A 22,703-nucleotide genomic window follows, 5' to 3' on the forward strand; every position below is an offset into this window, starting at 1 on the left:
TTATAAAATAAATGTATTTATTATAAATTCTTTGTAATTAAACCTCAGAAAAATAAGGCTACAAAACAACAGCACTGCATTGTATAATTTAATATGTTTTGTTTACTTTAAATATTAAGTTTTGGAATGTTTATGCTATACATTTTCTTTGGGGGGGGGGCATAGCGATGCACCGTATACAAGGGGGGCGCATGCCTAAAAAGTTTGAGAACCACTGACAGAAACAAACTAATAAAAAATAGACTAGAGAAAGCCATTATCAATCAAAAGTAAAAAAATGACCAACTGTTTAATTTAAACAGTTGGGCATTTTTTTTTAACTTTTGATTGAAGGGAGAACTTAAGATCTTAAATTTGGATACATTTTGCTTACAATGTACACCTATGAATATTGTATTATACCAAAATGTACATTAACTGTACATTAGAATACATTATTTTTAATATTATTAGCAGCTTTATTAACATTGCCTGCCACAAAAATAATAAATGTTCATACATTTTAGAGGTTTATGTGTCATTTTAAGTCATTTATATATAAAATGTAAAAATATTGGTTTGCAAATAGTCCAATTGTTTAAATATTTAAGAAAGTTTAGTAATAAAAATTAACGTAATGCTGAGGAAAAATACACCCCCAGACTCGTAAAACGCGCGCATCCTGTGACGTAACGAGAGCATTCTTTCTTCGGGATCGCGCGCCGTGGAGGGACAGGCAGCATTCTTCTATTGGGAGCGCGCATGGAGCAAGCTGCGTTCGTCACTGCGAAGGGGGAGCAACGCATTCCTGCAAGTTTTTAAATGATGTTATTTCATCTGGACATGATCAACTTTAGGAATATATTGATCTGACTATACTTCAATTAAATCAGTGTCGCTGGAATTATTAAAACGAAAAGAAAAGAACCGCGATGACGTTTATTTTGGATTCCTCGGCAATGTTGCGGTTTTTAACTCCGCTGCTCGTCGGATTGTTTTCACAGTCAATAACTGTGACATCTGGTAAGATGTGTAAACTCTTTAAAACAAATGTGCTCTGTTTGTGCATGCTTTGGAACTCACTGAAACATTGAGATTAAACATTTATTTCTCAGAAAGTTATGTGATGTGGCAGATGAAGAGTTTACTGCTGTGTGAGAACCTGCGCAGGATTTTACCTCAGACCAAGAGAAAACACGCAGCATACAACTTAAACAGTTTAGATGTTTGATTTGATAGTTAAAAGCTACATTTCTAGCAAAACCTAGTTACTAGTTAAACCAACTTAACTAAATCTATTTAATTATTTAAGTCTAATTGAATGAATATGCACCATTAATATGACAACAACATCTTCACGAGGCTGAACCCAACATCATCACACCTCTCGCATCAAGAAGTTTGTTTTCGTATTTTTCATTTTAGAGGATGATTAGTAACACTTTACAATAAAGTTTTTTTATTTATAGTAAAAAAACATTTGTTAACATTAGTTAAAGCGTTATCTAACATGAACTAACAACGATCAGTATATTTTAAAGCATTTATACATTTTTGTAATGTTGGTTAATACCAATACAGTCGTTTATTGTTTTTTTTTCCATGTGCATTTACTAATGTGAACAGGTTCAACATTTGATTTTAAAAGTGTATTAGTAAACATTATCATTAACTGAGATTAATAAACCTGTAAAAAGTATTGTTTACTTATGTTTACACAATTTAAAGTAAAGTATTGCCAGATTATTCATATATAGGAAAATATTATTCTGTACAGTTTTAACTGTGTACATAACAAAAATGTAATAACAAAACAATAAATGAAATAAATGTCCTGTTTGCATTTAACTCAATAAATATTTAAGATAGAAGAGATAATGTGTAAGAGATGTCTTTAGATCAAATGTTTAATGTTAAAATCTAAGAAAAAAAAACATCAATACGATGTTTAAATTGCTATTTCATACAGTCATTTACTAGGCACTGTTTAATATTCAGGCATAGCTGTCATTTCACTATCTAGATTAACTGTAGACCCGATATAGTCCGGCTGCAAGTAACCACTTCTAGACAAAACAAACTTGTATTTGGTTACATGTCGTTTTTGCCAAAATATCTTGTGAGATATTTATTTATTTAATTTATTTTTGAGTTATGGTTAGATTTACACTGACAATTTTCACAGCCTAGACGTCTTGATTGTTTTTGGATGTCTATTGGACGTATTTTAAATGTAAAATTGCTTGCTGGGTTTGCGTCTTGCATGCTGTCTGCGATTACGAAAGCCCTTTTGACCTGCATACCTTAAAATAAAGAACTGGAAGTGCTTAGTAAATATTTATTTATTGCTGTGACGCATTAGTTACTTGTTAGGTTTTACTTGCTCTGCAGAATCTGGTGACACAAACTTTCCACCGCAAACTCTTTTAATGTCCAGGAGATTGTAGGTTATATATTTTTATTTAGTCATATATATACTCTATATCCACAGTTAACAGGCTGAAAATTTCTCTCAATATGAGAACACCTCATCTGTTTCCCTTGATAACAGATTCCATCTGAGAAAGAATTTCCTTTAACTCCTGGAGAACAGGATATTGGTTTTCCAATGTGTTTTTAGAAGCGATGCCAAAAGTGACTCAACAGAACAGAAATATTTTCTTTACATAATAGTATTGTGGTGGAACCACTGTTAGTATGGTATGAAATACCATAGTAGTTGATGCATGATATATGTTTTGTTTTAAAGAAAAATTCAATGTGCTCATCTAAGAGTATGACAGGTCGGAGTAGTCCTTGTTACTTCTTAAAAATGAATAAATAAATAAATAAATGTCACTTTCTTACAGCTGGCAATTGGAAGTCTCCTACAGCTGTTGGGCACCATGGAGATTCAGCTCATTGGGTTCAACAGGGACGTTCTTACCGATCGATACAGGAAACAGAACCGCTAGTGGTACCGGCTCGAGCCCCCAGTGTACATCTAACCCAGGAGGAGATCCAGCGACTGCGCTTTAAGCCCACCGTGGGTACAATCCAGCGATCGGAGGGAGCAGAGGTCAAATTTAACTGTTCGATTGACATCAATGATGTGAGCCAGGATCTGAGTATTTTGTGGTTTAAAAATGGCAAGGAAATCCTTGATGGCATGCTTACAGAAGTGTACACACAAGGGACTGGCACAATGTTGTCTATTGTAAGGTAAGAGATTTCTATTACACCACAAAATTATATAAATACGATGCCCATTCTGCATTTCTTTTGTTTGTTTCATTGACAACCTGGTCAATAAATAATACACATTTTCAGTATCTTTTAGAGAATTTTAAACTAATATTGTTACGCTTTCAACAACTCCTTTGATCATTTGGCTAATTTTGTCTTAAAAAAAAAGGGTTCTTCTGCAATTTCACTTCTGTAGCTCTGGTACTGTTCTGTTTTTTTCCCTTAAATGATTGAATTGCGGATTGCTTGTGTTTTACTCGTTTAATGCTGTAATCGTTTGTTTTTTATTTTGTTTTTGCAAAAACAATTATTTGTCGATGCTAAACGCTATATATTGTCTTTATTTGCTTTGACATTTTCTTGCAGCATTAAAAGTGTCCAGAGAGCAGATGCTGGAGAATATCACTGCAGGCTTAGTGTCAGCAACAAGATCATTGAGTCAAATCCCATCATACTAGCGATACAGGGTAAGTGTGACCAGACGAGTCTTTCAGCATTTTCGCAGCTCTTGTATTTGCGTGACGGTTTGCCTGTTTTTGCTCAAATCCAGGCCTGCCGACATTCACGAAACAGCCGAGTGATGTGAACGTCACGAGAAACACTCCCTTTACGCTCACGTGTGAAGCGGTTGGTCCTCCAAACCCTGTAACCATTAAGTGGCTTCACAAAGGCAAACCATTAGAAGAAAGCAACGAAGACTCCAGCACCTTAACCATTGAAGGTGAGAACATGTGGAGCTTTTTGCTGTGGTGCTCTGTCCTATAACATCAGTCTCATCATTTAAATGACTTGAATATCTTGACATCATCAAGGTTTTTTTAATTGTAGTGGTGTATATGAAATGTGCACGTAGATATTGTAAAGCATATTAAGTAAACAATAAACATTGGATTGAAGAATAGGTTCCGGCTTTTCCGATCTACTCAGGGAAAAGTTTTAGTTGTTGGCTTCAAAGTAGCAGTTCTGTGGATTTTAAGGCCTTTCCAATCCGTCTGTGTTTAATCCACCTTGTCAAATCTCGTGTTTAGAGGTGGACTTTGAGCTATGGAGAAACTTAATGGAAGTTACTTCTATGCGTTTTTACTGTTGGATAGATAACATCTTATATTGATGGGCAGCTTTTCTGCCAAGCAGCAAGTTACCCTAGAAAATGAGCTGATTACACTGATTACATCGAGAATCATCTGATAACTTTTGGCACTTTTCCTCTTTGATTATATTACCTGGTTATATTTGATCTGTAAACCCTTTAAATTCAGCCACGCTTATGCAAATCATGACTTTGATTGTTAAAGGGACACTCCACTTTTTTGAAAATATGCTAATTTTCCAGCTCCCCTAGAGTTAAACAATTGATTTTTGGAATCCATTTAGCTGATCCCCGGGTCTAGCGGTACCACTTTTAGCATAGCTTAGCATAATCCATTGAATCTGATTAGACCATTAGCATTGTGTTTAAAAATAGTCAAAGAGTTTCAGAAATTTTTCTATTTAAAACTTGACTCTTCTGTAGTGACATCGTATACTAAGACCGACGGAAAAATAAAAGTTGTGATTTTCTAGGCAGATATGGCTAGGAACTATTCTTACATTCTGGCGTAACAATCAAGGACTTTGCTCATGTAACATGGCTAGAGGAGGCGTAGTGATAGTCCCCTTGGTAATTTTCAATAGGAGGGGACTATTTTCAGGCACTGCGTAATATCATTGCCATGTTACATCTGCCATATCTGCCTAGAAAATCACAACTTTTAATTTTCCATTGGTCTTAGTACACGATGTAACTACAGAAGAGTCAAGTTTTAAATAGGAAAAATATCGAAACTCTTTGGTTATTTTTTAGCGCGATGCTAACGGTCTAATCAGATTCAATGGATTATGCTAAGCTATGCTAAAAGTAATACCGCCAGACCCGGTGATCAGCTGAATGTATTCCGAAACTGTAAAAATTAAATGTTTAACTCTAGGGGAGCTGGAAAATGAGCATATTTTCAAAAAAAGTGCAGTGTCCCTTTAAGGAACGCGACACTACTAGATTTACATTTATGCATTTGGCAGACGCTTTTATCCAAAATGACCTAAGCGCTCATTTTAGTTCTGCATAGGTCCTACGTAGCCTCGACACGTTGGTTGTCATTCATACTTTTATGTTGTCATCCGTGTCAATGTGCAATTACACATGCAGACCACTAGTAGGCAGTATCCACGTGTGTATCCCATATTAGCAGTGCAATAGCCGAAGAAGAAGCAGCTTGGCGAGTAAACCCTCAGAAAAAGAAGAAGTTTGTTGTGTATAATTTGAGAAGACAAGCAGTGATGGATGTAAATAAACAGTGAGTTTGAGTTGCACTCATCAACTTGGCCCATCTTTGTTCTTACTGTCGTAAGTGGAAATGCCTTTAAAGAAATACATCGCAGGTTTTTTTTACCTGACGCGAGGTTCTATCAGGCCAATCACAGCGCTTGCGGTCCGCGTTGTTAAATTTGTGGCAAGGTGCGAGTCAGGCTACACAGAGGCTACGCATAGCTACAGCATAGATCTTTTGTGGGACTATAAATTGGGCATTACAGTGGTATGTGTGTTCCCTGTGTACCCATCAATTTTTTAACTGCCAACACAATGCTCCACTGAGCTATAGCATGGTTGGTGTTACTGTTCATTTTTGAAGATCCCATAGATTTACAATAAAGGAGGGACCAGAGGCGTATGTAAAGCCCAGAGCCAAGATTTAAGAGGGGTGGACCTGCCTCTTCTTTCAACCTAGATACTTAGCAACCACCTATCATGTTGCAATAGCATATCAAGATGCTTAATACCATACAGAACATTTTAGCAACCACAAAGCAATGCTATGGAAACCTTGCTCAACACTAGCATCGTGGCAGTATGTTTTCCACAGAAAAACTAAAACTAATTTGTATTTGTGAAAGGATTCCTGAAAATCCTTTTATCCCAGATCCATATTTTGAGGTAAAGTTCCTCGCTTGGTAATCAGTATCTTGGCAGCCACTGTAAACCCAAGTTTTGGTAAAAGGGGGAGTTTGAGTTATGTTGGTTAAAGTTTATTGCTTTCACCTGGTGCTATAGAGAAAGAGGAAGTGAAAGAGCTGACATCACACAAAAGCCTCATTCAGGAGTCCAGCCTTCCATACTTTAGGACAGAGAAAAAAGATCAATCTTTAGCTGAAGCCGAGACTTTACACCGATAAACATGAAAGCTGCTTAATGGTTCTGTGTAGCACCCAGCCAAGATTCTTCTTCTCATTAAAAACCATTTGTGTTTCTCTGTGAGGTTAAAATACTCTTAATGTTACATTATAGGCTCTTTACCTCAGTCTGATGGTTTCAGGTTTCATCCATTAACAGAGGACAAGTGAAGTAGACATACAGTAGATGGTCCACAGAACTGTAGAAGTTACAGCGCTCGTCTGTTTTTAATCGGTTTACTTCCTCATACAAAATTAAATTAATGTCATATATTTAAATATTAATTAACACTTGCCAAGCACCAAATGTAAGAAGTTGGTTTTGGCTAATAAATGAATCGAATGAAACAAAAGAGACAAATAAAGTCATTTCATAGGGGCACTAAAAACCTTTACATGGCTTTCTGTTTTTGTAAACTGGTTTCATAGCTTCAGGATATTGGCTTTTTATAAATCATACAGACTTTGACACCTTGACTAAAGCAGCGTATGTTACTGTATGTGAAATCCAGGTTAAAGTCTCATAATCTAAAGATGAGATTTGGAGCATCAAAGTTTGATTACACTTATTGATTTGACACGGCTTTACTCAGTCATTATTAAAGATATCAAGGTTATATTTTCACAAAATGTTGGATGATTTTATGTAAACAGTAAATCACAAAGAAATGACTTTAGATGCATGACCAGATTTTGTCAGTCTGATATTAGACTTTTAGATCAGAAATCAGATGAGCCAGTTTCTTTGGTCTGTATGTAAGGAACAATAAAGACGCTCTTACGTCTTAAAGTTGTCTTACTTCTCTTTTAGGGTGCTGTTTCCAGTGGAATCATTACGAAATAATAACTTAACAGACGTACAGCTTTGCATTTTCCCACATTTCCGACCACTTTGTGCTTTTCTGCACATTGGATTCGTAACGTAATGCACACATCTCCCTCTTTCTCAATTTCAATATACAGGAACTATAGTTGTATGATTGTGTCACTTAAAATATTGTCAAAGCATTATTAATAAAACAAGAAACATACAATTACACAAAAGTAAGAACATTAAAGGAACACCCCCACATTTTGGGAATTTAGCTTATTCACCGTATCCCCCAGAGATAGATAAGTCCATACATACCTTTCTCATCTCCGTGCATGCTGTAACTCTGTCTGACGCAGCCCCCGCTAGATTAGCTTAGCACAAAGACTGGAAGTGAATGGCTCCAGCTAGCAAACTGCTCCCAATAAGTGACAAGTGTTATTTGTACACGATGTGACTATACAAATCACAACACATAAATAGGAAAATGTTTGCGTTATTTTGTCACTTATTGGGAGCAGTTTGCTAGTTGGAGCCATTCACTTCCAGTCTTTGTGCTAAGCTAATCTAGCGGGGGCTGCGTCAGACAGAGTTACAGCATGCACGGAGATGAGAAAGGTATGTGTGGACTTATCTAACTCTGGGCGATACTGTGAATAAGCTAAATTCCCAAAATGTTAGGCATAGTTCGTGATTTTTGCCAAGTCTGTTTTTCTCACACTATCTTTTTAAAAATTCCAGAGAAATGTACCTACTGACTTCTCTGTGGTCCTCTGAGAAATCTAATCCCGCCCAAATGTCTGTGATTGAAATGTAATTGCCTTTTCTTATTAATTTTGTTCATCTTGAACTGCCGAAATTTTTATAAATGCTTGGCTTTTAAACGCATGCTTCGTGCCATTCATCGTGGAAATGTATGTATTTGCCATGCAGGAAAGAGATAAACAACACAATAATGAAGTCAACAGCAAAATCATATAAACTGTAGACTAGACACTGTAGTGTCAGGTTATGTTATTATTTCATATACTTTAAGTGCACTATTTAGGCTCAATATTCAATACTCTGCTTACTCTCAATATTACTCTCAATGCCATCAGACAATATGCATACTGTAGCATCAGTGGTTCTCAAACATCCATCCCCTTTGTACTTTTGTGTCCCCCAAAACAATTCATGACATAAAACAATATCAAACTTATTAAAATAAACTTATTTATTAGCCTAATTTTTCTTAAGTATGATCACACAGAATTTATGAGTAATTTATTTCTTAAAATTAGAAAACTGGGACCCCTTGCACAATTTCATCTACAAATGCTTATACTAGTTTTTAATTCGTGTTGTAATAGGACCTATAAAGCTTGTGTGGGATGTATTCATAAGATGCAAGCATGGCTTTTCTTCAAACCCAATAATTTTAGTCTATGAGAAATGTAGTGTAATTGTATAGCTGCCCAGCTCTTGGCACTCATACAGCCTTCCGGTTTGTCCAACCCTATCTGTAACCAAGTCAATTTCCATTACAGGCTTTGAAAATGACCCATTTAGTCAGTTTGGATTATGAAATGAGCTTCAGCATGAAGGTCTCGCTACGCAAGACTAGTTTTGTGGTGACTTCATTATGGATTTGAGTTTCATTTCTAGATTTTGGCTCTGTGTAGCCTGAAAAAGCGAAGTCCCTTTGCTTTCCAAGCCATTGACTCATATGGAAACCCTTTTATTAACTTCTAATTGGTATTAAATGGGGCGGTTTACTAAATATGTACCAAACCAAATGTAAAAAATTAAAACCACTAAAATTTTTATGCTTGTGTTTCAAAAATAAAAAACGCAGGCTGTTTTGTTTTCTTTCATGTGTTAAAGATGCCCAGAAAGTTTGTTTCTGGAAATGATGCAAAATTGAAAAACACCAATTCATAAAGGTTTACTTTTCCACAACCAAGTAGAACCCATAATCCTACGCTATATTGAATAATGGCATACATAATTGAAATGATCATCACATTTCATTAGCATGGTGTTGTTTAAAAACAGCAGTCTCTTCCACTGACAGTCAGTGACGGACACGTTTGGCGCCAGCAAACGTATAAACAACCGAACAAACAGCTTCCTGTCTGCTTCATTCGGGGAAGCAAAGTGTCTTTGTGACGATCTTTCTGAATATGAGCAGGACAGAAATGTCCTTACACAAAGGGATATTATAGTCGGGCTTGTTGTCAGAGTGGGATTGTAGTGTTGTCATCGAGTGGCACTGAAAGACTTTGTGTGACATTCGTGGAGTGAAGATGACGCAGCGCTGCATGTGATCAGACTGCACGATTGATGCCAAACCTCCTGCACTTTGATATCATGTGACAGACCTGTAGACCTTAAATGAACCTAAAGCTTAATACTTGCGTATTTCTATTTCATGTCTTGTCTCTGCAGGTGTTGATGCTCCGACGCAGTACAGCTGTGAAGCTCATAATGCAAAAGGTCTGACAGTGTCCAGAGAAGCTAATATCAATATTAAAGGTAAAGCATTTATCATTGTGAAATACTGTGGAACATAAATAAAACAATACTACATCTAAGACCCACCAAACAGGTGTTTAGTCTCAAAACCAAAATCTCCACAGTGTTTTGAATGCTTACTCTCCTTTCACATCCCATATTAATGTTTTTAGAGCTTCCTGAGAGAGTGTCAAAGGTCACTGTGGAAAAACGTGAAGCAAACAAACTCGTCTTGAGCTGGACACCAGGACACGATGGCTTCTCCCCTCTCAGCACCTGCTACATCACGGTACAAATCAATCCAGCCCATAGGGGTTTTTCAACTTTAGCCTGAAGATTTAAAAACTTCAAAACGTGTGGGGAACATTTTGTAAAGTTGAATAATCTGCTTTGCCTGATGATAAATGGTAATAGTGTTTTTTTCTCAATGATTTACCTCCTCCATGTAGCGCAACTGGTAGAGCATTAACTTCAGTTAAAGCTGGGCTTCGTTTTCCAGGGCACACAGATAGTGACATTCATCTTACTTTTGACATAAATGCGAGCACCGCCATCTTTAAGCACCTTTGTGTAAAACTTTCGGTCATCCACTGAAGCTAATGATAGTCGTATTGCGAGGGACGTGAGTGTGCTGTTTTGACTGGCTTGTTCATTTTCATTATGAAATCCAGAAAGATGTGTGCAGTTTTTTTGCACTGGTTGCACTGGCGCACCTAACAAAAGTTAGGTGCACCCAAATTTTTGATGCCGTCTTCAAACCAGGGCTGATGAGACAGAAGGTCAATATCAGAGCATGATCTTCGGACAGATCAGGCCTTAACTTAACATTCTTAAGAAAAAAGTTGTCAATCGTTATTGTCCTCTTCTCTTATCATCCGCGGCTACATCCACTTTGTTTATCTGACGGACCAAGGCTACTCACCTCTCTCTGTCTGACTGAAGCGCACATTTTTAAATATACACACACGTAGCCTACTACTTTTTCCCTAGAATTCCTGGTCGCACCGGTGCAACCTGAGATTATTTTAAGTTGCACCATTGAGAAATTAGGTCGCACTTTCGAGCCCTGTAGTGGTTGCCATAATAGCTGATAAAAACTCAGTAAATCTCTACAAAACATTTGTTTAGACCATTAATTCACGCAGCAGATTCTAATGTGTATGTGGCGCATGCGCACGCAGGATCTGAATCCATATATCCATCCAGTGAAACCTTTCATAGAAACTGCCAGTAAACAATAAATACAAAAATTGTTTAAAAACAACTTATATTATGGTGTTAAAATATGCTGATTTAGCTGGTTTATTTATTCTACTATTTATTGTTACAAAAATGTGATTACAGTACACAATATATACGACATAAACTGCTTATTAATTAATGTTTATAACAGTTGTGAAGGTGTTTGCGCATACTTTTATTATGTTTTAAATGATAAAGCAAATCGTTTCAAAATAAGCAAATCATTTCATAAGCTCATGTCTCCATCTAGTGCATAAGACGCGATGTAGTAATATTTTTCATAAAACGAAAACAATAAATAAATGTAGTATGTTTATTTTTGTTTGTTCAAATAGCTTACAATGTGTTGAATGAAAAAGATACTGCTGGCGAACCGTGTCATAAGCTTTGTGTGTTTTTGAAGCCAATAGTAGTCGATGTATTGCAGTTTAAATCACTTCAGTATTGGCTTCATTAGAGAGATCTGATGGTTGCTCCTCGGTGCAAACATTTGACTGACTTTCCCACTGTACATGTACTGGTATGCCGCTTTTATAGTTGTGCATTGACACATCACCCAAGCAACAACACAAAATAATTAAATATATCTTCATATGATGTATCAGGCCACTTCTTCATTTCATCTTCTCACTGGGTTATACATGGTAAATATTTACCATAACTGTTTAAATCATGTTTTAAGCATGCTCCCACAACACAAAAAAGAGAAATACGTCACATCACTTACTTCCGCATTCAAAAATAATTTGAATAAATTTATACCACTGTGAGTCACTTTGTAAGCGTCTGCCAAATGTCTAAATGACAAATGTGTTCCAGGTTCGAGAGCTTGAGTTAGGAAACCCCACTAGTGTGGAACGCAGAGACGTTCCTCCATTCCAGCATGAAATAAACAACCTCAAGGCCATGACCTGGTACAACATGAGTGTGTCCTGCTCCAATGAGATCGGAAAGTCTCCGCCCAGTGCCTGGGTCCAAAGCAACACCACAGAGGGTGGTGAGTGTCCTCACAAATCTCATTCAGAAAAAAACATTATTCAGATTTCTGGACCAGCTTCCTGAACTGTTTATGAATCAAATGTTTATTAAAGGGGTCATAGTATGCTTTTCACTTTTTATGTGTAGGCGTTGATGTTTGAGCATAAAATAGATCTGCAAAGTTATAACACTCTTAGTTCACTTTCTCTTTTTTCTTAACAACAATCGCTTTTTAAGAACTACAACAATTAATAAATGACTACAGTGAGGGACGGTGAAAACGTAAAAATATTTTATCGGATGTGCCTTTCGTTTACACAGCGACGTCGTTTTTGGGGCTTAAAAACGCAAAAAAGTTAAACCATCCTCCAGAGTGTTAATCTTAAAAATGATCCACCACCATGTTCCAGTCTAAAGGGTAAAAACGCCAAAGTCTGCTCACGGTGGCTCTCATCGCATATGCGTTTACGTCACAGGAAGACATGTTTGTTGTTCAGGAAAATAACAACAAACATGTCGGATTATTTCCATACATCAGACCTTCAAGTTGCAATAGCAGCTCTGATAAATATACAAGAGTCTTTCCAGCAGTTGTACGAAATATTCACAGCTAGTATTAGTGATCAGAGAAGGCGCATTAATTACCTCCATCAAATTGTTGATGCACCAATTCGTCGGAGGCAAACCAGACGGCTTTGGACGAGACCTGGGAGAACGAAGAAGAAGGTTGTACACAGGCGTACAGACTTGGTGTTGTTGTGTTTCAGTGCTTCACATTGCCACCTAGCCGCCTGTAGTGCATACTACATCGAATATCATACACTTTTGCGTTACCATATGCACGCAGATTTCCCCGTCAAAGCGCTTGTATAAACGCAGAATAAAAAGTGATAACGCAATGCCACTTTTGAGTTTTCTTTTCAGATCGTTTCTGTGTAAACCTAGCATCAAACTTGGTTGTGTCTAGAAGGGATACAGCTACGGCCAAAACATTGTGAAATCTCGCTGGATGAGCACTGTTGTCATACTAATCCTACCCCAAACCTATCCCTAAAGCTACAGGGTCCGCTTCCTAGTAAATTCAGTAAGGTAAGGGGGCGGGACATTTCCGACACAAGCTTGAAGCTAAAGACCAATCACATCAGACTAGGCTTGCTTGACCAATCACAGTGATGCGAAAGAAGTGGGTTTCATAGAGCCAGGAAGTAACAGAGAGTTTGAGGATTCTGGCTAGATGGGATACATCTACGGGTAAATCCTGTAAAATGTTGTGTTTAGGGTTTGGTTTTGGGGTAGGATTAGGATGAAAACAGCGTTTATCCGGTGAGATATTATGATGTTATGGCCATAACTGTATCCCTTCTAGACACAACCATGTTTGAGACAGCCTGAAAAGAGCGGTGCAACAAATAAAGATATATAATTTTTTTAACAATCAGCCATAAAAAAAGTGTTAAAGTATCCCCCAGAAACAGAATCAAGATTTTGAAAAAGGGCATAATATTACCTATTTTATTAAGGCGCCTGTAGAAGTTAATGTTTACTATACTGTTTTGTTACAAACCGCCAGGAAAAAGAATCTGAACTAGTAGAGGAATTCCTGTAGTATGCAATTATGTATTCCATATCCGAGTGTTTTTCGTCTGCCTTATGGGAATAGGAGTGACCTTGTTGTTAGAAAATGTTGTTCATATTGGGTGTGTCCCAAGAAGGATTTCCTCTGTATTCCTAAAAGAATTGTTAAAGATATTTTCTGAGTATGATAAGCCTTGTGGCCTATGTCATGCTGCTGTAAGTTTATTATGATCTATTACAATCTGATCTCAGGTGCCTTTTTCATTCTTTCACTATAGTTTTTGGCTCAGTGTTGGCTCTTTATGATAAATTTTTCTTTACTTCTGTTGTTGTCAGTCCCGTCTGAAGCTCCACAGAATTTGACTCTACAAGTGAATAATTCAATGTTGATGATTCGATGGGAAGCTCCGCCCCCCAACAAGCTGAATGGAATCTTGCAGGGATATGACATTACCATCAAACACGGCACGCATACCAACAAGGTTAGTAGCGAGTTAGTATTGATCCCATTTTGTGTCAGTTTAGTTTTTCATCAAGTAATCAATGAAATGCCAATGATAAACTTGCGGTAATGGTGAAGTAATATCCCCTTGTTTTTATTTAGGGCTATACTTAATTTTTAAAAATATGGATGTTTAGTATATTTTATTTTAAACTTTTCTGATATAGTCACCTCTCAGATCTTTTGAAATAATATTGGAGGACAAATCGTACATTGCATGCTTTTGGTTGAAAGGTCAAACACAGTCCCAGAGAGAAATTACTCATTAAAATATCAACGTATAAGTTGTGAACTTACCATAGGAGTAGAGATGCACTGATATTACATTTTTTCACTGATAATGGTAGCCGATTATTCAGACTGATATCTGCCGATAGTTTGGTGGTTATATTAACTTGCATCTACTAAATTCTGAAGATAACATTTTCTAAATGTTATTCATTCATATAATGACCATTATTATTAAACATTAAGCTAGTGATGTTTCTTTACATTTTCTATACATTGAGCTCAAATTTATTGCATTTTCCTGTTCTCCTTTGATTGACATGATTTTATCGGCAGATACCGATTATTGACCGATATATATTGGTGCATCTCTACATAGGAGTATAAATTGATTGATTACTATGACACATATGATTACAAGTATCAGTTTCTGGGGAGAAAAATATGAGTAATAGGTAGAAGACGAAGAAACAGAAGTAAAAACGTAGAAGACGGCATAACAAGTGGTGTATTTTTATTTGGGGAAGCTCTTTCTGATCCACTGTATGTTATATTGACGTAGACTTCATGAATGTCCAGTCTGGTTATGCTGGTTTGGTGCTGGTGAAGCTTGTTATCCAAAAAATAATCACTAAAATATCGCTTGACAATGTGATTGTTTTGCAAACTTGCTTACTTTATATGCAAATTGACCATAATTACAAAATTTAACATAGTTGTTCTTCCACAAATAAAAATGGAGTTATTATTCTCACCCACATAAAGCAGCTTAGGTTTGGAGAGGTGTTTGTGCAGTTACTTGGTAGGGCTGTGAAACAATTAATCTTGACTATTCGTTTGCAAAAGAAAAGTTTTTGTTTACATCATATATGTGTGTGTACTATATTTATATATATATATTTTTTTATAAAAAAATTCTACAGCTGTATTATACAGCCGTGACTGACTTCATGATCTTATGCTGCGTTCCAGGCAACCTGTAACGTGTAACTCACGACTTCAAAACCACGACTCACGACTCTGAACTGGGAGTACATCGATCTAGTACGAGTTCACGGGTGGGAAGTCATGGGTTTGACTGCCGTTCCAGTGCACTTTCACCGGTAGAAGGTTGTAAAAACACGAGTTACAGGCTGCCTGGAACGCATATGGTCGTGAGTGGTGGTTTTGAAGTCGTAACTCACGGGTTTAAAAACCTGCCTGGAACGCAGCATTAGTGCTGGGCAAAGATTAATCGCGATTAATCGCATACAAAATAAAAGTTTTTTTTCATAATATATGACTGTGTGCTGTGTGTAATTATTATGTATATATAAATACACACACATTCATTTATGTATTTAAGAAACATTTACATGTGTGTATAATTTATAATTTTTTTATATTTTATATAAATAAAAAAATTATATATAAATAAAAAATTCTGAAATTAATATGTGTATGTGTGTGTGTGGCTAAATATACATAATAATTACACACAGTACACACACATATATTAGGCTAAAAAAATCACTTTTATTTTGTATGCGATTAATCACGATTAATCTTTGCCCAGCACTAAATACTATTATTATTATTATATAAATATCAAAGCTGTTTATTCTTCATTTAAGATTTGACGTAACAACAACCACATTCTCCAAAACACAAGAACTTGGGTCTCATTATAACATACTTTAAACTTGTTTTAAATGTAGATGACAATATTGTGCCATAGTTTAAAAAGAAACAGCTGTGTCTCTGAAAGGCTTGTGAAAGGATAAACCTTGAAGTTCACAGTCTGTAATACTGCAAATGCAAATAAAATGCATTTATTTTTATATTAATATTATTGCCTTTCAATCTTACTTTACATTGCAATAATTGTATATGCATTGTCTGAGTATGATAGATCGCTTTTTTGCAAACCTATGAAAAAGTTTTGTTGGGTAAGATTTAAGACACCTGTTTTTGAACCAAACCTACCCACTGAGCATATGTTCTGCCTCTGAATGCCCTATGTTGGTCTTTGTCGACTCAATGGCCATTTGTGTGGGTTTCGATACACAGCATGCTCATTTATTTCTTCCCTGGCACAGTCACAATGCTTCACTTCCCGTTTCTGCTCTAGTAGCAGGAAACTAAGAGTTAGAGAGTAATCATGTTTGTCATGACTCACTGCCGACTGACCTGGATTTTATGACGACACAAATAAACGGCTTCGATTGACAATCTGCTGTATTCTACCGCCGTGACTGACTTCATGATCTCATACTGTGACCTGTGCAAAAAACAATAGTAACTGGAAATGAGTCTGATCACAGCTGGTCCAGTGTGAGCACCTGTTATCCTCTATCAACACCATGAGTACTTCAGTTCAGCTCCATTGTAAATGACCGTGGCAACATCTGAAAAAATCATATTCTCATAAACGGAGAATTTACCGTAATACAAATTTTAAGGGGGGTGATTGTATGGAAGTACTATGAATAATTGAGATCAGGGTTCATCATAGTTATGATATGAATAGCGCTATTCTAGTGGTTGGCAGGAATAGAGAGATTTTACAATTTGGAAAAACAGGAAGTGAGCTACATGAGCAGAAGTTGTTTTATCGTCAGATGACCTGTAGTAGTTTTCTTTTTTGTAATTTTTTTGCCGTTATCTTAATACATTTGTTCCACAGCAACTTTAGTGATAAAAGCATTAAAGCAAAAATATCTAACTACAAGATGATAACAAATAAGTAAATCGCAAGTTGCACGGGTATATTTGTAGCAATAGCCAAATATACATTGTTTGTGTCAAAATTATAGATTTTTCTATGGCAAAAAATTATTAGGATATTAAGAAAACATCATGTTCCATGAAGATATTTTGTAAATTTTCCATAAATATATTTAAAATGTATTTATCATTAGTAATATGTGTTGTTAAGGACTTCATTTGGACAATTTTAAAAGCGATCTTCTCAATATTTTGATCTCGGCCAATTATTGTTTTATCCTAACAAATCGTGTTTATTCAGCTTTCCGATAATGTCATTAAATTGACACTTATGACTGGTTTTGTGGTCCAGGATAACATATAGGCCTTTTATAGCTCATTTAGGCATGCTATATATTTTTATTTATTTGCAACTTAAAGGAAAACACCACAGTTTTTTCGATATTTTACTATGTTCTTACATCAACTTAGACAAATTAATAAATACCTATCTTTCTTCAATGCGTCCATTTAATCTTTGTACAGCATGTCGTGAATGTGTTAGCATTTAGCCTAGCCCCATTCATTCTTTAGGATCCAAACAGGGATGAATTTAGAAGCCACCAAACACTTCCATGTTTTCCCTATTTAAAGACCGTTACATGAGTAGTTACACGAATAAGTATGGTGGCACAAAATAAAACATGCCGATTTTTTAAGTGGATAAAAAATGATGAACTATAATGGGGCTAGGCTAAATGCTAACACATTTACAACGCGCTGTACAAAAATTAAGTGTATGCATTTATAAAAGATTGGTATGTATTAATTCGTCTAAGTTAAATATTGAAAAACTTGCATAGAAAATTTGAGATTAATGTTGACTTACATTGATAGACTGCTCAGCATTCAACATGTAATCGGCAACACTAAACACTTTACAATAAGGTTGTATTTGTTAACATTAGTAAATGCGTTGGCTAACAATGAACTAACAGTGAGCAATGTAATCATTACTTAATCTTTGTTAATGTGAGTTGCATTTGGTCTTTTCTTGTCTGCATCTATATAACTGTGAAGCAGGTTTTACACTACAGCAGATTAAAGGGATAGTTCACCTGTAAATGATGACAGAATTTTCATTTTAAGGTGAACCATCCTTTTAAGTACTTAAAAATGTACGACTTGATAATAAAAATGTAAACATTGGAGTCCATCTTTAGACAGCTGGAGGAATAAAGTTGAATGTTTAAATGAAGGATACAATAGATGGTGCGTGAACTGCTGTTATGGGCAGCACCTCAGGTCTGGAAAATCAATTAAATACAATTGCAGATTTTGTTTATCAGCATGTTTTTGGCCAGTGTTTATCCTCGACCTGAGGCGTAACGGCAGTTTAGTTGTAGCACACTAAACTGCACCACATGTACTTCTGAGGGGCCCTAAGCAACTCACTTCTTGTTTTAAAAGTGCAGATGCCAGTTTTGATTTTGTGGATTTGAAAACAACTGTTTCTATATGAGGCAGCATGTCTTAGTCTGAGACGTCTGAGAGACATTAAAAACAGATGTATTGCTGACAGCGTTACGCAACCATGACCATCAGTTTGTCACATGTGTTTGTGTTTGACCTCACTGCTCTTTTGGCCCACGTGTGTCACACATGAATATGTGAAGAACAAAATAAAGTCTCTTCCTCTTTTTACAGTTTTGTTTTTACACTCTTGCCATTTTCGTTTAAAGTGTTATTAAACGTGAGTCACAAACTGTGTTGCCTTATTACATCCAAAATATTATCATCTATAACATTTTATGCTGAAAAATGGTTCATCAGAAGTTCAGCTTTATTTCACAATTCTTACAATGTAGCGAAAGCTACAATTTGTAATGATTTAAAAAGCACCTGGGATTGGTGATGTAGACAAGACTGACATTATCATAATTCCTCCTGCTTGGACTCGCAACCTGTAAGTTAACTGCTGTTAGCATTGCATTGTGAGCGAATCTTTCAAACATGATAAGGAGCGTCACATTTCCGGCTGACGTCAGAGGTATTCAGGCCAATCACAACATACAGATTAGCTGGCCAATCAGGCACACAGCGCTTTTCAGATCGATGAGTTTTGTACAAAATCAATGCGTTTGGGGAAGACAGGGTTATCTAGACTAGAGCTACAAAAATGTATGGTATGTGGAAAATAATGTGTTTTTTAACCATAAACCACGCGAACACATTGTATTATACCAAATACACAAAATAACGTTTTGTAGCAATGAAATAGGTGCACTTTAAAATTAACCTTGGACCACCTGCTTCACCTATAACTCCAGGACAAGCATTAAACCAGCATAAAGCAGCCTGAAACAGTGTTATTGTTATGCGCTGATAAATAAAGTTCATTGTCACATTTTCTAAGGATTGTATTAATATATGTGTATTTGTGTGTGTGGTTTAGATCCACAGCATCAGTACAGAAGCCACAGTGGCTTTGCAGGTGTTTAACATCACGTACAGCGTGGAGGTCGTGGCTTGTACTCGGACCGGCTGTGGGACCAAAAAGGCACGCTTCTGGCTTTTCATAGATGAACTAGGTGAGTAGATACAAGATCCTCCTTTCATTTGAGTATGGATGCACCAGAATATTTTGCATCTTCGCGTGAATTAGTGTTTTGTGCTTTTAGCTTCTTATAAAGTCTAAAAGAGAAATGACAAACTTTTTTATACTAAACACCTGCTTAAAGGATTAGTCCATTTTCTTAATAAAAAAAATCTGGTAATTTACTCACCACCATGTCATCCAAAATGTTGATGCTTTTCTTTGTTCAGTCGAGAAGAAATTATGTTTTTGAGGAAAACATTCCAAGATTTTTCTAATTTTAAGGACTTTAATGGACCTCAATACTTAACAGTTTTATTGCAGTTTAAAATTGCAGTTTCAAAGGAATCTAAACGATCTCAAACGAGGCATATAAGGGTCATATCTAGCGAAACGATTGTCATTTTTGATAAGAAAAATAAAAAATATGCACTTTTAAACCACAACTTATCGTCTTCCTCCGGTCCTGTGACGCGCCAGCGCGACTTCACGTAATACGTCATCACGTTAAGAGGTCACGGTTGACGTATCGAAATTACGTCCCAGTGTTTACAAGTGTGGAGAAAGAAGACCGTTCCAACGTTGTTGTATGTGGAATGATACTAATTGTCTTTGTGTCAGTTTATTGTTTAAAATGGTTCACAAATGTGCGTTTCATATACGTAACACGTGACCGTTCGACGTCATTAAGCAATTACGTGAGATCTCGCTGGCGCGTCATAGGACCGGAGGAAGAAAAGAAGGTGTAGTTTAAAAGTGCATATTTTTAATATTTCTTGACAAACGTTTCGAAACGTTTCGCTAGATAAGACCCTTATGCCTCGTTGGGATCGTTTAGAGTCCTTTGAAACTTCATTGAAACTGCAATTTTAAACTGCATTAAAACTGTTAAGTGTTGGGGTCCATTAAAGTCCATTAAAATGAGAAAAATCCTGGAATGTTTTCCTCAAAAAACATAATTTCTTCTCGACTGAACAAAGAAAGACCTCAATAGTTCGGATGACATGGTGGAGTAAATATCTGGATTTTGTTTTTTGTTTTTTTAAGAAAATTGACTATTCCTTTTAATGGTGCTAAGGTGCCACCCGAGTGTTGACACTGAAGTGCGCTGTTGAAAAACTGAATTGTTGTAAACATCACTTTTTTTTAGGAAGTCATCCTGCTGAATCATTGTTTTTGAGGCTAATTGCAGTGAATTACATCCATTGAGAAACATGTCAACATTGCATGAGCCAAGTTAATTATATGAAATATATTTATAATGAAAACAATCAATAAAAAAAAGAAAAAGAAAACAATCAATATAAATAATTCAATCTACTTGAAGTAGTTTAGCGGCGTCTGGGTGGATGTTTATTCAGAGAGAACAAAACGCTTGCACAGTTAAACAGCTGAAGCGATATCTCTCGTGTGATCTCAGCCTTTTGGAGAGCTGAAGAAAACACATCATCACTTGTTTGATGAATGAGCTAACAGGGGGACAAACTTAAAAACCATCAGTGAGGTTTAACTGGAGCACAAAACAGTTACATGTTTTTCAGTACATTGGAGGTTTAAAGGATTAAAATATATCAGTAGCACAGAAAACAATAAAAAAGTCCTTTGTTATGATACTGTAGTGTGTTTGTTTTTTTCCCCAGAATCTCCTGTTTCTCCGTCCTCGACTCCAGTTCCTAATCGTTCAGATTCAGCATACATTGTGCTTGGAGTGGTGTGTGCTGTCTGTCTGCTGATTATTGTGATGTTTGGGGTTGTGTGTTTACGTGGTTATCCATCTTATATAAAGTAAGTTTCTAACAGTAAACATAAAACCAAAAGAAAAAGTTTCCTTCTTCCTTGTTTAATGTTCCTGCTTTAGCTTTGAAATAACAATAACTTTTCAGCTGACAAGATGTTTAAGATGTTAAAGTAGACATTTAGGAATTATTTGCATTCAGGTCTGGATCCATATTGGAATGTAGGACTCACTTTGCGTTCTTCCATGAATTACCCTTAACCGCCAGCGTTTTCAAAAGAAGTTGCCAACGACAGCTTTTTTTTATGATTTTCACAAAAGTTTAATGCCTTCCAGAAAATTTTCTTCTTTGAATATATAAACAAACAATATATCAGATAAAAGAACAGACCCTCTTCTTAAAATAAAAATCCTACCTTCATCTGTTCTCTTTTTATCACCTCTTAAATATGGGTAGGTTTCTTCAAAAATACAAAATTTTGAGGGAAAAGCTGAGATAATTGCATTTTTGTGAAGGACTTTTGATAGAGATCATATTCAGAGTTCTTACTGTTGGCCTAAGGGGTTGCTTCCAGGATTTATAAGTTGGGTAAGAGCACCACCTGGTGGATGATAGCGGAAATACGGATTGCCAGAAATACTCGTCATTGGCAGGGAAGCATTTTCTTACTAACATAGCCGGGATCGGTCCCACTGTCACAATTATGAAATTTGGCTCACGGTTACTTGTCTTATAAATTGTGGCGATTATGAAGATTAATTGCCTGTTTTTGGAATTTGATGATTATGAAAATTAATTGTCTGCTTTATTGCATTGTAATTTAATTATGTTTGTTCATTAATTAATTTTTACGCATTGTGATTATTTAATTCAATATTTTGCAAGGTTAACCTGGCATTAAATATTAATACACATAACACATATTTAAAATTAATTATTTAATGAATATATCTTTCAAAAATGCCTTAAATAGTAGACAATCCTACTAAGGTCATATTAGTACTGGACCACATGTCTAGTGGCTGCAAAAAAAAAATTAATTCCTTACGGTGCATGCACACAAAGCGTAAGCGCAGCTCCCTCTTGTGTTTTTAAAGAGATGTGCAATCATTGCGGTGATCTGAAATCATTGCGATGAGGTCAAACAATCGCGATGAGACGATTATTTAATCATTGTGACAGTCCTAATGTCCCAGAACACGCCATGTGTGAACACATAGCTGGAAAAATGCCCTAAGGAGTGTGTCGTAGTGAGCTCCTCACTATCCGTGCTGAAGCTGAATTGTTCTCCTGCTTAATATTACAGGGCATGCTAGTTTATGATCGAATCAGAAAATTTGCTCTCGCATGGTTTCTCGAAATGGATATCTCGGTACAGATTTTCCAGAATCTGTGACCTTTTACGCCATGCCGCCATCTTGAGTACCTACCGAGTACCAGTAG

The 22,703-nt window shown here is 36.2% G+C and overlaps 1 protein-coding gene across 1 annotated transcript in view; it reads left to right on the forward strand.

Annotated features, from left to right (window-relative positions):
- The first annotated feature begins 722 nt into the window (after positions 1-722).
- Positions 723-22,703, forward strand: part of mertka (c-mer proto-oncogene tyrosine kinase a) — a 35,696-nt gene continuing 13,715 nt past the window's right edge. Inside the window, exons 1-10 of the mRNA XM_065296179.2 lie at positions 723-1,002; positions 2,829-3,180; positions 3,571-3,671; positions 3,755-3,925; positions 9,653-9,739; positions 9,892-10,007; positions 11,780-11,957; positions 13,850-13,995; positions 19,384-19,519; positions 21,165-21,309. Coding sequence (XP_065152251.1) covers positions 912-1,002; positions 2,829-3,180; positions 3,571-3,671; positions 3,755-3,925; positions 9,653-9,739; positions 9,892-10,007; positions 11,780-11,957; positions 13,850-13,995; positions 19,384-19,519; positions 21,165-21,309 — 1,523 coding nt within the window. The 5' untranslated portion in view covers positions 723-911. The remainder of the gene's footprint in view (positions 1,003-2,828; positions 3,181-3,570; positions 3,672-3,754; positions 3,926-9,652; positions 9,740-9,891; positions 10,008-11,779; positions 11,958-13,849; positions 13,996-19,383; positions 19,520-21,164; positions 21,310-22,703) is intronic.

Source organism: Paramisgurnus dabryanus, chromosome 20 (genome assembly GCF_030506205.2).
Source record: "Paramisgurnus dabryanus chromosome 20, PD_genome_1.1, whole genome shotgun sequence".
NCBI lineage: Eukaryota > Metazoa > Chordata > Actinopteri > Cypriniformes > Cobitidae > Paramisgurnus > Paramisgurnus dabryanus.